We start from the raw sequence: 15964 nt of genomic DNA, 5'->3' as shown, positions 1-15964 counted from the left end.
ACAATTACTAAATTAAGTTAAATGTACCATTCCGAACAGTGCTTACAATCCCTAACGTTGTCGTTACTATTTATCACAACTAGGTAACGTTTGCTACTACAAGCTACCATTCCTATCACCATGTTAGCATAGGACACAGTCCATATCTAGGTAGCTACCAATGTCTTCTTTCTATCCGTCTTGGCGTTAACTAGTGATATATGTAAGCTGGTTAACGATACACTGCCGAATAACTTAAACCAGTTAGCAATTTAGACGAATATGTCTTGTCAACTAGATGACGTTAAGTGACTAACTTTAGCAAGCTAGTTAGCTGACTAGCTAACAAACGTCATCTTAAATGCTAGCTTTATTAAGTTAGCTTGCTAGCTAGCTATTTTGGCATGAAATTGGTGGAGTTGTATCAATTCATAGGGGCACCCAGGATCGTGCCAGACACGTCGGATGTCCTGCTAATAAGCTGCCCAGCTAGCTATTCAAATAAAGTCAGCAATAATAGTGACACTGAGCTGGAACCGTTGCTAGTTAGCTACATAATGGGTAAAACTGACCTGGAGAGATGCTTCAAGATCTGTTTCTTGATCAGTCCAGCCATGACCGTATGAATGATTTATCCTCAGATACGGTTCAAATGATCTATTCCGTGCATTTTCGTCACTCGTCCTTATAACAGGACTGGCCTTCTTCTACTAAAATGCCAAACACTGGTTTGTTTGACATTTCCTATGCCTGAAACGCTTCGTGAGTTTGCCTACAGACAGTACACCAGACCGCATAGCCGCTTTACTTTCGACTCCACACAGCCTCATCACCTGGAGACGCGACGCAAGGCGGCCTGTAGTGTCAACGCGTCGTATGGGCGGGGAGAGATCTAGGTCTACGATTCAAAACGAGGCACTGGATTGGGAATTTTCATTGACTCAGAAGAATTACTACTGAATGAATGATATTTACTGTATGTATAAGGTTCAAAGGGTGATTGATTTTGAGACGGTTCTGGATAACCATTGATTTCTGATTTATTGATGATTGAAGTGGGTTGAAGTCACACGCATGTATGCAACACAGCATGTTATGTGTTTTCCATATTTTGGTCTTTTGAAGGATTGCACCCTGTAGTTTCAGTTCAAATTCAATTAAACCACATTATACTGCAACTAAACTTCAATTTAGATTAATATAGTCATTCAGTAACCACTAACTGAGCTGCTGGTCTAGTTCTGGTGTAGCTCAAACACGGCCTATATTTTAATAGTTTCACTGGCACAAAGGTGCTAAACTAATATGTTAAAAAAGAAAAGAAAGCCAACTGAGACATCCCTCCTTTGCGACTGGCTAGAAACAATGCAGCCTGTTCAGGGCATATGTTTGTCCTAAATTAGGGCATTATTACCATATTGATAGCTGGCCTAGTCATAGCTTTAACAGTGTACACACTAGTACTTAACCTTTCTGAAACCTCTTTATCTGTGTATACTGTATGTTTGTACTGTGTTTTTTTGTATTTGCGAGGACACTATCCAGCACATCTCGACATTCCTTCTGATACACTTCAATGTTTGGCTGGAAAACACTAACACCTTTTAATCAATGTAAAAACAATCTGCCCATCATTATGAATTTATCTTTACTCAGAGTCAAAAACGACACCTTATTTACGGCGACACATATTTACATCAGACTCAAGTCTAGTCCTAACGAACAAGCTGAAGTCAGTTGTGGACGTTTAAAATCCCTGAATGCAAACAAGGAGGCTTTTTTTAGCTGTAAAACATTTGCCTTAATAGAAGGACTTAAATAGTGCAACCACATGAAACACTGATTAGATTTTAAAACCAGTGGGGAAAACCCATTAGCAAACACTCAAGTGGCGAGATATTTTCAATTCACCAGCCTTTGGCACATACATACATACAATTAAAAAAAAGTCCATGAGCAATTATTCCATGTCTTAAGGTCCAGGGTCAAAGTCACAGGGGTCAACCAGAGGTCACAGGTCAAGTAGGGCATCGCGTGAGCTGAGGCTGCTGTGCAGGGCGATGCCCCGGTATTCCCGTGGGCTGATGCCCCCGTCCCTGAGGCTGTAGTCCCGCTCTCGCCCCCCGTCTCTGTCCAGAGGGGGACCCAGCTCCTCCAGCTGCTGCTGCTGACTGCACTCCAGCTCCTCCAGACGCCTGCGCAGCACTGACAGCTCCCTCTGGTGCTGCTCATCCTGAGAGAGAGGGAGAGAGGGAGAGAGAGAGAGAGAGAGAGAGAGAGAGGGAGGGAAAGAGGGAGAGAGAGGGAGACAGAGAGAGAGAGAGAGAGGGAGATGGAGAGAGAGAGAGGGAGATGGAGAGAGAGAGCGAGAGAGACACACAAAGAGAGAGAGAGAGATAGACAGAAAGAGAGAGAGAGAGAGACAGCGATAGAGGGGGGAGAGAGACAGACTTTTAAAACCCTTTATTTAAAACACCATTTGAAAAAGATTGAAAATAAACATTGCAAAAACAATCAGTCCATATCACCAGTTGAAAACAAACCTCCCAAAGTCAGAGAGAGAGAGAGAGAGAGAGAGAGAGAGAGAGAGAGAGAGAGAGAGAGAGAGACAGAGTCAGGTGGGGCAGAGAGGAAGAAAAATAGCCAAAAGACAGAGGGATGGATTCAGAGAAGGTTTGGGAGAGCAGTTGGGAGGAGGGCAGCAGAATAAGGCGATAGTAAGCGGTGATGAGGAGAAGTAATGAAAGACGAAAGAATAGCAGAGGAAAGGAGGAAGAGTGTAAGACCAAGAACAGAGAGGATGGGTGTAAGACCAAAAACAGAGAGGAAGAGTGTAAGACCAAGAACAGAGAGGAAGAGTGTAAGACGAAGAACAGAGAGGAAGAGTGTAAGACCAAGAACAGAGAAGAAGAGTGTAAGACCAAGAACAGAGAGGAAGAGTGTAAGACCAAGAACAGAGAAGAAGAGTGTAAGACCAAGAACAGAGAGGAAGAGTGTAAGACCAAGAACAGAGAAGAAGAGTGTAAGACCAAGAACAGAGAAGAAGAGTGTAAGACCAAGAACAGAGAGGAAGAGTGTAAGACCAAGAACAGAGAGGAAGAGTGTAAGACCAAGAACAAAGTGAAGCGAGTAGAGAGAGGTTGTAACATCAGTTCCAGATACGTAAGTTTCAGAAAGCTCAAATCAAGGGGCAAGGTCTCACACCTAGATTAACATTTTACGTGTATTCTACCGTGTCCCTTTAAAATGGGTTCCATAACTGCTACTGGAACTGTGAATGCTCCTCCCTGTCCAGCATTAGTGTTTACTCAGAGCCAGACCCCCTACCTGTATGTTAGGGAAGAGCCAGACCCCTACCTGTAGGCTGGGGAAGAGCCAGACCCCTACCTGTAGGTAAGGGAACAGCCGGACCCCCTACCTGTAGGTTAGTGAAGATCCAGACCCCCTACCTGTAGATTGGGGAAGAGCCAGACCCCCTACCTGTAGGTTGGGGAAGAGCCAGAGCCCTACCTGTAGGTTAAAGAAGAGTCAGAGCTCACCTGTAGATTGGGGAAGAGCCCCTCGGACCCTGGGAGCAGCACTGAGGGGGGCACGGGCGTGGAGGAGGAGAACTGCTGTCCCAGCAGCAGCCTGCGGAACTCGCTGTGTCTGCGCTGCAGCTCCTTCAGACGCCGGTGCATCGTAGCGTGCTCGTCTGAGTGGGACCTCCTAGAACACACACACACACACACACACACACACACACACACACACACACACACACACACACACACACACACACACACACACACACACACAACACACACACACACACACATTTAACATTACAAACCTGACTGAATGTGCCCATATGCTCAGAGATAGCACCCATCTTTCAAGAAGTAACACATCGCCTGCTCTACTTGATGTGACCAGTTGATAACTGCAGTTGCACACCCACGCACCCCCTTCCTAGTGCAACCACCTCACATGTTCTAACACAGAGATAAGGCTACAGGACATGAGGCTACATCATGAGGCTACACAATAACAGTATCTGCAATACCGTTTGATGTGGGTCATAGAGACAGGACATACTTTTTGGCCGTGCTGACTTCAATCTCCAGCTCCTCCACTTTGGCCTCCAGCAGCTGGATTTTATCCAGCAGTTTCTTCTCCTTGGCCTCAGACATGGTTTTCCTCTGAAACAGACAGTATTTTAGAGGGCAACCACATTAAAGTGGCATTATGCAGTAATTATACTTCAGGGTTAGGGTTAGGATAAGCAGTTTTACCTTAAAATAACAGCTTGGGTGCTACAATGACTTTTAATATAGAGAATTGCTTCCGTGCCATTGCCATACCAGGGTCCGTAGGCATATTACTGTGTTTGCTGCCCGGTTTATACTGCCTGCCGAACTAGTAAGAAGCTTATATGCCGTCTTGCTTTGTCTTGTGTTGCACTTGATGTTTGACAGTGGTCGGACAGTTGTTGACTAACTAGTTTGTCATAGTGTCAAAATAAGCACATTTCAAGAGGTTTCCTTAGTTTTAGCAGCTAGCATCTCGTAAGCGATTAGCAATTATTGCATTATGCTGCTTTAACATTCAACTCTAGTCCTAGGGCACAATGTAAGCAGTTATATTTCTCCTTCCCTGACCTTTTCTGCACACACACACACACACACACACACACACACACACACACACACACACACACTCAAATACACATGTAATGTAAGTGTCCTTCCCTGACCTTTTTCTGGGCCAGTGCTGCCCTCTGCAGGCGCTCCTTGGCCTGGCTGTGCTTCTCCTGTAGCTCAGCGTCCTGCTCCTGCAGCTTGTGCTTCTCCTCCAGCCACTCCACCCTCCTCTCCTCCACCAGCCTGGCCATGGCAGAAAAGAGAGAGTGAACGCATCAATGCATCAATCAATCAATCAATCAATCAATCAATTAGTTTATTCGATCAAGAGGGACAGTGTACATTCATGGACATTAAGATGTAAATGCACCCAATTATAGCCAAAAGGCTAGCTTCCATTGGCAGTCCCCCTGCCAGAGTGAGAAAGGTTATACAACCTAAAAAAAAGGCATTAACGTACATATCAAACATAAAACAAACCAGTCAATAAATCAAAAATAAAATAAAATAAAATACCAATATACGAGTTTTACTGCTTACCCACTAATGATCACAGTTTTGGTTATTTAGCATGAAGGAATGAGCGATATCTGAAGAGGAACTAAATTAAAGTGAGGAAGTGAGAGGAACTGTAAGAGAGTGCTGCAAAGGGGGAGGGAGGTTAGGAAATGATTAGTGCAGAGTTTCAGGGCCAAGGTTTCAAATGCGCAGGGAATTGTCAGAGGCGGTAATTAAAATTAAGAGTCAGGTGCCAATGCCAGCAAGTTGTTGTTGTTCTTAGTGTAATTCAATTATAACCGCTTTATCTCATATTACTGTGGCCATTAAGAAGGGTCATCAGTACTTGCTGCTAATAGCACTATCTAGGCTATAACCACAGCTCTAAAAATGCCTTTCTTCTGCTATTGTATGCTGTAACCAGACATATGCTCCATTCAAACTAAACACATGGTGAGGAGGACTGGCTCTCATTTGTATGCATAAGCAAAGCCTCTATTCCGCTCCATCAGTATTGATTCAGCAGTCCAGGTAGCTGTTCCACAGAGGTGAGACCTGCAGCCTGGCTGAAGGTTTATTTTCATTATAATTATGAGTTAACATCCATAAAGGAGCGACACACAAATACCATCAGTGCACAATGCATTCAGAAAGTATATACGTAGAGTCTAGACCCCTTCAGTTTTTTTCCACATTTTATGTTGCATGCCAAAACCATTTAAATGAATGTATTCCCTCATCACTCTATACTCTGTAACCCATAATAAAGAGAAAACAGGTTCAGCCATCTTGGGAACCTTCAATGCAGTAGAAATATCTCTGTAGTTCCCCAGATAGGGGGTGGGGCTTTCACGTGGGGAAATTTCGTCATCCAGTTCAAAAGTGTGTGGATCGAACGACCACATGAACACGGATTTACTAGCGGGTTTCGAATCTACCCACTCGGTTTCAAAATGTTGCGGATTCAGTCACCCAATCCGCCGGGTTTGGTGTTGACGTGAGGCCGATCCGGCAACATTTCTTTCCGGATTCAGGCAATTCCAGACTGTGTGGACAGGCCCTAAATGTATTGCCACTGTGTCGAGGGGCCTCTCTCACCTCTCTGCCTCCTGCTGGGTCTTCTCCATCTGGGCACGGGTGTTCCTCAGCTCCTCCCTCACCCGCTCCAGGCTGTCTCTCAGCCGCTGGTTGGTGTCCAGGAGCTCACCCTCCGACTGGGACAGCGTGCCCAGCTGGGTGCTCAGCTCCTGGTTCCTCTGGGGGTGGGGGGGGGGGGGGTCAGATGAGAGGAAGGATGAGTCTGGAGATAAGTCTAAATGGACCTAGTTATCGTTACGATTATATAGTTATATTAAGAAGGAAACACAGGTTAGTCCATCCAGGATTTGTATCTTGTGACATCGCAAATTCACAAAAATGTAAGGGGGGGGGAGATATGAGTGTTGAGAGATGAGTGTTGAGAGATGAGCGAGAGAGATGAGTGTTGATAGTATTTAGTTTCATACCATATAATGGAAACTCAGCCTTGGATTTGTCAGTCATGATCCAGGTTTTAATCATGGCCACCATTGTGAGACAGAGCTTGAAGTCCAACTCGCCCAGAGCTTCCCCTCAAGATAATCTGCCTATCCCTTGTGAGATAGTGAGTTTTATACACTGATATTAAGGGGTGTTACCATCTATTCAAATAGGCCATTGGGTCAAGGCCCCTTTGTCTCGACCTGGAGGGGGAAGGTGAGAGCAATATCACACCTCTCTCTCAGGTCAAGACCAAGTATATTCACCCAGGAAATGCTGACATGCTAGTTAGATACAAATAAGAGTAACATTTATACTAGGTATAAATAAGATTGAATTATTGACTTTGGCATATCCTTATTAACTATGAATCTCAAATGAACGGTCCCTTCAGTCTGGAGATAAGTCTGACTTCTGCAAATGCAAACTGTAATGTAGTGTGACACCACGACCACACACACCACCACACACACCAACCACACACACACCACACACACCAACCACACACACACCAATCACACACACTACCACACACACCACCACACACACCAACCACACACACACACACCACAGACCACCGCACAAAGAGGTGAGGCCTTGTCTACCACTTGAACCCAGTATTAAAAAATGCAAATGTTGATAAGAGATAAGTCTGACTTCTGCATATGCAAACTGTCATGTAGTGTAATGGGTGGGTAGATATGACCACTGGGCATGCTGAGTTGAAAGGCAAACAATAAAACTTTAATGCTTTAATTTTTTTGGGTGCTACATGAAACCAAATGCTAATTGAGTGTTTAATCAATGCTCTTTGTAGGTTAGTTGTAACTGAACACCAGCTAAGGCAGGTGAAATGTAATACTACAACGCCTGCTCTTTGCAACTGCTATGTGGTGTAATGTAACAGGCTGTGTGTAGCAACTTATACATTCAAGTGACTTGCATCATAATCCTCAGAACATCACCCGCCAATCCCACAAGGATCTTGCTGTTGAATAAAATCAATTGCGGAAAAAATATTGCGGCAATTGTGGGAAATCCTTACATTTGTGTGAATTTGCGAAGTCGCAAGATCAAAAATCCTGGATGGATTAACCTGTGTTTCCTTGCACAGGAACTGAAAGTAAACATGTTGCGAAACTAGTTTGCGTTTAAGCAACATCTTAATATAACCATATAATCGTAACGATAACTAGGCCCATTTCACAGACAAGTCTTTCTTCAGGAAGGAGTCTGACACAGCACCACTCTACTTAACAAATACAGATCACTCCACATCAAATATACAAAACAGTACTGTCGTGGCGCCTTCTTTACCTCTCTCAGCTCCAGGTTCTCTGACTGCTGTCTCTCCAGCTCCTCCACCTGAACACTGAGCTGTTGCATCTTCCCCCTAAACACACACACACACACACACACACACACACACACACACACACACACACACAGACACACAGACACAGACACACACACACACACACACACACACACACACACACAAATGCACACACGTGCACATAAACATACACATCTAAAAGTAATGTAACAACATCCTAGAGTTAAACCTCAAAGAATATTTAAGTTTACAGCTTAATTGTTTCTTAATTTCATGAAAGTTGCCATTTCATTCCGAATGAGTTCTGAAATAATCAATTTGACGTTGGATGGGCTTGACGTACCTCAGGCTGTGGGCTTCTTTCCGCATAGACTCCTCCCCCAGCTGGCTGCTACGGATACGCTCCTCCCACTCGTCTCTCTGAGCGCTGGCTGCCGCCTCCTGCAGCGCCCTCTGCTGTTCAAGGTCCGCCAAGCGGTTGTCCATCTCAACCCTAAACATTAATACACACTCGTAAATACTGTCTATATCACAGATCACACACTAACACAGACACACAAACATATACACACACACTCCAAAACAAACCCCTCACGGCCACAGTTTGACAAACAGAAGTTGGACAGAATAGAAAGAATAAAAAATAAATAAAAAAACAGACAGACAGAGAGTTCTCACTTCTCTTCTTGTACGGCGGCCATTTTGTGGAGTTCTTCTTCGCGGGCTGCCTGCACCCGGCGCACCATCTCCCTCTCTTTCTCAGTCAGCAGCTCCTTGTTCCTCTCCACCGTCATCCGCAACACCTCCACATCTGACTGCAAGGCTGGGGGAGACAGGAGGGTGAGGGGGGGAGGGGATGGATGGTGTGAGAGAGGGGGGAGAGATGGGTCAAAGGAGAGAGAGAAACAGAACAAAAGACAGAGGGAGAATAAGAGCAGGAAAAATTGATATAAGTATATATAGAGAAAAAAGGATGCATGAGGGATATACAGACAAACCAAAACAAGAGAAAGAGAGAGAGAGAGAAAAAGAGAGCGAGATAAAGAGAGAGAGAGAAAGAGAGAGGGAGAGAGATAAAGAGAGGGAGAGAGAGATAAAGAGAGAGAGGGAGGGAGAGAGAGATAAAGAGAGAGAGAGAAAGAGAGAGAAAGAGAGAGAGAGAGGGAGAGAGAGAGAGATAAAGAGAGAGAGAGAGAGAGAGATAGATAGATAGATAGATAGAGATAAAGTGTGGGAAGAGAGTCTGAGAGAGGTGTGTACCATCCACTTGGCTGTGAAGCGCGTCCCTCTCCCTCTCCAGCTCCCCTTTGCCTCGGACACACTCCAGCTTCACATTGGTCACCTCCAGCTTGTGACTGTGCTTCATCCCATCCACCTGCAACAACACACACCAGCACATCAGCATCTAACCAGACACAACACACACCAGCACATCAGCATCTAAGCAGACACAACACACACCATTACATCAGCATGTTAGCAGACACAACACACACTAGCACATCAGCATCTAAGCAGACATACATTTAACAGCATTCAATCAACCTCGTCAAACTGTTTGGCACATGGTTTTATAATAAGCCCAGTGGTCAGCTACTAGCGAATGAGGTCATAACAGATTAGGCCATGCCATCATTCTTCTGCTGAACTAATGGCTTTATTTGTATCTTCAGTCAGCAACGTAGCATAAATTACTTACCAGTTAATACAATATAATGGCAGGTTCAAATTAAGGTACATCAATAAAGTGCTCTATAAGGAGCTATATAAATAAAGTGTATTATTATTATTATTATTATTACCAGGCCAAAAGCTGTTAAATTGTTAAAAACAGAATTCAGCACCCTCAAGGCCATTCCATCCCTTTCATTTTGAATGTGACCCTTTAAGAGGTCATGAGTCAGAGGTGAAAGGTGAAAGGTGAGGGGTGTGTTGACCTGGCTGGTGAGCATGTTCATAGATATCTATAATAAAGGCTAGATATCCTGCCTGCGTTTCTGGCCGACGGAGCCGAATGTCCGCACATTTCGGCCATTTTGAGGACAGTATAGCTCACTCCCCCTTAACATTGTGTTGGAAGTGGTACTTTTTAAGTAACCAGAACTTGCTCAATTTTCAACCGATTTTCAAACGGGTTGGTTTGTTATAAACGTAAGATATTTCTTATGGCACTACGTACTTATGAAGAATTATAAACATGGGTTTTCATATGAAAATAACATTGACAGGTCTCGTTTCAAGGGAGTGTTCAATAGAGCAGGTTGCACAAAATTCTGGCATCTTCATTGGCAATAAAGTCAGCAATTTCCTGTCGAAATCATAATGTAAGATGTTTAACAAATCAACCCGATTGGAAATCATGTGCAACTTCAGTTTTATTATGTGCAACTTAAGTTATATTGAAAAGAAAGAACAATTATGCCTCGCCAATTGATGTAAAATGACTGATACACAATAGCCGTGATACACAATTAAGCTGCACATTTCAACATGTTCAAGCATCCAGAATTATTACCAAGGTAATGACGATTGTAAATCAAGTCATTTGTAAATCCGTCAAAATTTCCGCGAGATAAGAGTGTAAACGATTGTGAAGATCACTGACGTTACCTAACGTACCACTGATCCCTACCGGAAGCATACTGTCCTCAAAATGGCCTCCTGTGCGGACATTCAAGAGTCCGCCATAATCCATCTAGCCTTTATATAAGATATCTATGAGCATGTTGACCTCTCTCTCTGCCTTGTGCAGCCGGGTGGTGAGCTGGGAGTTCTGCTCCTGGCTAATGTGACCTTTAAGAGGTCATGGGTCAGAGGTGAAAGGTGAAAGGTGAGGGGTGAAAGGTGAAAGGTGGGTTGACCTGGCTGGTGAGCATGTTGACCTCTCTCTCTGCCTTGTGCAGCCGGGTGGTAAGCTGGGTGTTCTGCTCCTGGCTGAGCTGAAGCTCGCTCTCCACCCGCTCCAGCTGCATCCGGACCGACTGCTTCTCCGCCTGTAGCATACCAACCACACACACACACACACACACACACACACACACACACACACCACACACACACATACCAACCACACACACACCAACCACACACACACATACCAACCACACACACATACCACACACACACACATACCAACCACACACACACCAACCACACACACACATACCAACCACACAAACAAACACACACACACACACACACATACCACACACACACCACCACATTCACACCCCACACACACACACACACCAACCACACACACACATAGCAAACGCACACACACATACCAACCACACACACACCACACACACATACCAAACACACACATACCAACCACACACACACCAACCACACACACACCACCACACACACCACCACACACACACACACACACCAACCACACACACACCAACCACACAGACAACCACACAAAGAGGTGAGGCCTTGTCTACCACTTGAACCCAGTATTAATAAATGCAAATGTAAAGAATGTTTAACACTATACGTGGTGATGCAACAACGGAATAGTCATATGAGTGTGTGTGTGTGTGTGTGTGGGGGGGGGACTTTTTCTCTTAGCCTCTGCTCACCTCCAAAGACTTGACCGAAGCCTGGGACTCGGCTAGCTGGCGCATCTGGATTCGCTGCACGTTGTCGGCCTGGGATCCGGAGCTGTCCCTCTCGGCGCGGAGCTGAGCCACCTCGGCCTCCAGGCCCTTGAGCCGCTGGTGCAGCTGGGCCTTCTCCCTTAGCAGGGCCTCCACGCGCCTCCCGTCCCGCGCCGGGTCACCGCTCTGTAGCTGCACGGCCAGCTGCTCCCTATCCTGCTCCAGACGAGACACCTACACACACCAGATACAAGTTCAAGTTGAAGTGTTTTTATTTGTCACATACAATAAATTGAAGTGAAATGTAAAAGGGCATATGCTCCACACTGTGCAAAAATAAATCAAATATAAAATAAATTAATTCATTTATGAAGATAAAATCAAATCAAATTTAAAAATAACTCTAATAAAAATAAGGTGTTGAATTAAAAATTTGAATATAAATGTCTCACTGCCTGTGGATAAAAACTTCTCTTAAGTCTCTCAGACACGTGGGCGTCAACACAGGGCCAAAGGGTACTGCTCTTTCCCCCTGATGTAACCAGGCACACTGGGTCACGTGTTCACTTGCTGACATCTTAGATGGGACAGTGTGAACCAGTACATTCAGCTTGGTGGTGCTTCATGGCTATCTGATGGTGCTGCTGAGGTGTTTACTGGAGGTTGGTGTGTGTCAAAGCTTCTCAAGACACACCAGCGCACGCACACACACACAGACACAGGCACACACACACACCTCAGCATCATATCGCATCTTTTTCTCCTCCAGGACCCGTGTGTGCTCTTCTCTCTGCTGGTGAAGCTCTGACTTGAGGTAGGTGAGCTCATACCTGAGTTTGTTATACTCTGAGCGATACTTCTCCGCCTCCTGAGACAGAGAGAGAGAGAAAGAGAGAAAGAGAGAGAATGAGAGAGAGAGAGAGAGAGAATAAATAAGATAAGGTTTATATATCTTTGCCAGTTGGCTTTTTATTACACTGAACTTTTGCAAACTGTGATTTATTCCCCTCAAACATATCATTCCATAATGAACTTGTTATTGGCTCCTAACAGTTAAATGAATCTGTTTATTTTACTTGTAGTTAACAAATATAAACTATATTCCAGTGGATTTTGCAGTGAGTGAACACATTAAAATGGCTCTTCTGAGGAATATCCCGTTTCCACCAAGCAGAGCAACCCCAACAGACCAAACACCAGGGTCGCCATGGCAATGTCCGTTGGTTGCCATTGAGATGACGCTTGCAGCTGCAGGTTGCAGAGGGCGTCTCCTAGGACTGACGGGTCCAACCTAGTGATCTCACCTCCTCTAGTTTGTTGAAGCGCTCCCTCATGGGAACCTCCAGCTCCTGCTGAATCTGAGCCCTCAACAGCTCCTGTCTCTGGGGGGTTATGATCTGATGATGAGACACAGAAACAACACACACACACACACACACACACACACACACACACACACACACACACACACACACACACACACACACACACACACACACACACACACACACACACACACACACACACACACAGACAAACGATTAACACACCTGAGTAATCTAATCCATGCTTTAAACACACACAAACAAAAACAAAAGCATTCATAATCACACATGTAAAACAAACACTGCCCTTGCAAGCAACCTGAATCCTTTAATTGGAATATTAGAGTCTTTCCTAGAGGTCTGCCCAAATAGAGTCCGTCCCATTTTTGCTGAATGACCATTAATTCATCCATCCATTTCCCCTTGGGGTGTAACATTTTCCTTTTGGGTCTGGGTTATGAGAGAGGGCTGGTCATTTAAGCTATGAAATTAAACCTAATGTGCTTAAAGTGACTATGGTGTTCTTTCAAAAATAAGGCAAAGCACGCTTTGATTAAAAAAAGGTATTTTAATATATTGTTGGTGCTTTTTTTTTTGCTAATTAATAAGATCTGTTCTGTAGACCCAAGTCTAGCGGTACCTGCAGCCGAAGCTCCTCCATCTGTCTGGTCTTGTCCAGAAGCTCTCCTCGCATCTCCGTGAGCAGCAGCTGCAGCTTCTCCTGCGACATCTGCTTCTCCGACAGCAGCCGCTTCAGCTCAGTCTGGGCACGCGTGTACTCATCCTGCAGCCTGTGGGGGTAACACACACACAGACACACACACAGACACACACACACACACGGACACACACACACACACACACACACACACACACACACACACACACACACACACACACACACACACACACACACACACACACACAGACAGACACAAACAGACACACACAGACAGACACAGACAGACAGACACAGACACAGACACAGACACACACACACACACACACACACACACGTAAACAGAAACACACACGTCACTCCCTCATAGCAAGGTCTTTCCTAAATACCAAAAACAACCAAGGTGACTGGTCCACCAAAAATCCTCTTATACTGATTTTGTTTAACCAATACATATAAGCACTGGTTATTTGCAAGTCATGCTCTGTTGATATAACTTATGCATACTCATATTGTGATCTGTCACTGCCATTGTATAGTTAACAGAAGGGTTTGACAAAACAGTGTTAAACAGAACTGCTTCTTTCTGCTGTGGTTTAAATTATGCCATAGCAGAAATAAGCAGTTCATAAAGGTCCTAACACCAGTAAATTCCACATTAACTTAACCCAAATAGTGAGTAAAGGGTAAAGCCTACCTGGTGTGCTCAGCCTTGAGGGTTTGGTAGTTTGTCTTATGATGCTCGCATCGCATCCTCTCGTCGATCAGCATCTTCTGCAGCTCCATATCTGAAGACCCCAGACCAAGGGACCCTCCAAGTAAACCGGTGGGTTGCTTAATACTCCCCATATCCAGAGTCGGGAGCACAAGGGGAGGTGCAGACTGCGCCAGACTTGAGTGGTTCATCCTGTCCTCCATGACACCCAAGTGTGTGTGTGTGTGTGTGTTTGTGAGAGAGAGAGAGAGAGAGAGAGAGAGAGAGAGAGAGAGAGAGAGAGAGAGAGAGAGGTATATAAAAAGAGAGAGATGGACAGGGAGAGAGGAGGTGCACCTCCTTTTATAGCTACCCCAAGAGGTCGACAACCATCGAAATGACCTCCACACACGCCAAGTCACCAATCACTTAGAAACCGCTGCCGTTTCTGCCACCCCCGGGCAGAAATCACTTCAAGGACGAGCTCAATCAGATCACTCGCAAATGTTTTGGATAATGACAACCTTCAAGATGTTGCCAGCGACAATAACGACGACAAATGTGGAGCAATCATACGAAGAAAATGGCTTGGACTCTTGTGAGAGATGAGTGATTAGGGATCCAGCTAATCATAAGAGGTCACACTGTTGCCAGGGCAATGACGACTCTTTCAAACCACTTGTAACTCTCATAACATCTCAACAAATCAAGGCAATCCTAAACTAAATGCTTCCTTAACTAGGCGATTTCCAAAGATTTCCCAGCTGGCTTTTGTTGTGGATACGCTGCATTACCAAGGGAATATGTGCTCGGTGACAACCCAGAAATAGGAGCCGTGTTCATCATAGCATTTACTGTTCAAGGTGATTGCACCTAGTCAGCTATCGTAGGACACACTAAGTTCAGTTAAGGTTAGCTAGGACAGACCAAACGGTTGTGAACTACTGGATGATTACATCGTGCTTGTGTTTACATCCTCACATAATTGGTCATATGATATCCCGAGTAGTTAGTAAAGTGACAGCAATTTAAAGATTTCGCACGCCAACTTAATTATCAGCTGAAGTGATCCCTGTTAGCTAACGGTAGGCACTAACGCTACTATGGACTTAGTTGTTCGGGATAAGCCAGGTCGTCGTTGGCCAACTCATAACAAACCAATGGCTAGGATAACTAGCTTGTGTTAAGGCTAGCTCACCTTAGCCAAAACCAGAACAGTTCTTATTAGGCGAACAAAAGCTGACGTATTAGACATTAATGTCCTTTAAAGCAACTCATTGAAAAGACGACAAAATAGCTGACATGCTCTGTTGTCTTGCATACATCAGCTTTCTAAATTTAAAAATGGCGCTTTTTCTCCAAACTTGACATTGTGACGCTAGTTATCTGTAGCTAACATCGGCTCCCCAGGGCTTAATACCTGACACGTAAAAATGCCAGTACATTTCAGATGCTTTTGCATTCTTTGTTGTCATCTCGTATTATTCATAGGAATGCACTCGCAGAGTAATCCGCTGAAAGGCAACTACTGTTCCTTACCTCAGCCTGAGAGGATTCCCCCCTTCCACAAGTTTATTGACCTAGCTAGGAGGCTAGCTAGCCATCATCCATCCACTACTGTAACCATCCCTGAAGGAAGAGACTACAAATGCGAGTTGAATGCCGGGAGCTGTAGTCTTATTTGGCTGTGATGTGTGGGTGGAAG

The 15964-nt window shown here is 44.7% G+C and overlaps 2 protein-coding genes across 2 annotated transcripts in view; both read right to left on the bottom strand.

Annotated features, from left to right (window-relative positions):
- Window positions 1-780, bottom strand: part of bltp3b (bridge-like lipid transfer protein family member 3B) — a 57330-nt gene extending 56550 nt beyond the window's left edge. The window contains exon 1 of the mRNA XM_080850914.1: window positions 552-780. Coding sequence (XP_080707040.1) covers window positions 552-595 — 44 coding nt within the window. The 5' untranslated portion in view covers window positions 596-780. The remainder of the gene's footprint in view (window positions 1-551) is intronic.
- An 851-nt stretch (window positions 781-1631) lies between these two features.
- On the bottom strand, window positions 1632-15860 carry cep83 (centrosomal protein 83). The gene is made up of 16 exons (XM_080850863.1): window positions 15799-15860; window positions 14263-14472; window positions 13527-13677; window positions 12866-12958; window positions 12298-12429; window positions 11544-11795; window positions 10815-10946; window positions 9214-9328; window positions 8632-8776; window positions 8297-8446; window positions 7935-8010; window positions 6198-6355; window positions 4715-4844; window positions 4057-4160; window positions 3519-3687; window positions 1632-2212 (listed from the first exon to the last, which is right to left on the bottom strand). The coding sequence occupies exons 2-16, from the start codon at window positions 14469-14471 to the stop codon at window positions 1991-1993; spliced, it is 2238 nt and encodes a 745-aa protein (XP_080706989.1). The 5' UTR covers window position 14472; window positions 15799-15860; the 3' UTR covers window positions 1632-1990.
- Window positions 15861-15964: the final 104 nt, after the last annotated feature.

The sequence above is a fragment of the Sprattus sprattus genome, assembly GCF_963457725.1.
Source record: "Sprattus sprattus genome assembly, chromosome: 14".
Classification (NCBI taxonomy): domain Eukaryota; kingdom Metazoa; phylum Chordata; class Actinopteri; order Clupeiformes; family Clupeidae; genus Sprattus; species Sprattus sprattus.
Note: the sequence above shows the minus strand (reverse complement) of the source record. Positions and strands in the feature narration are given on the sequence as shown.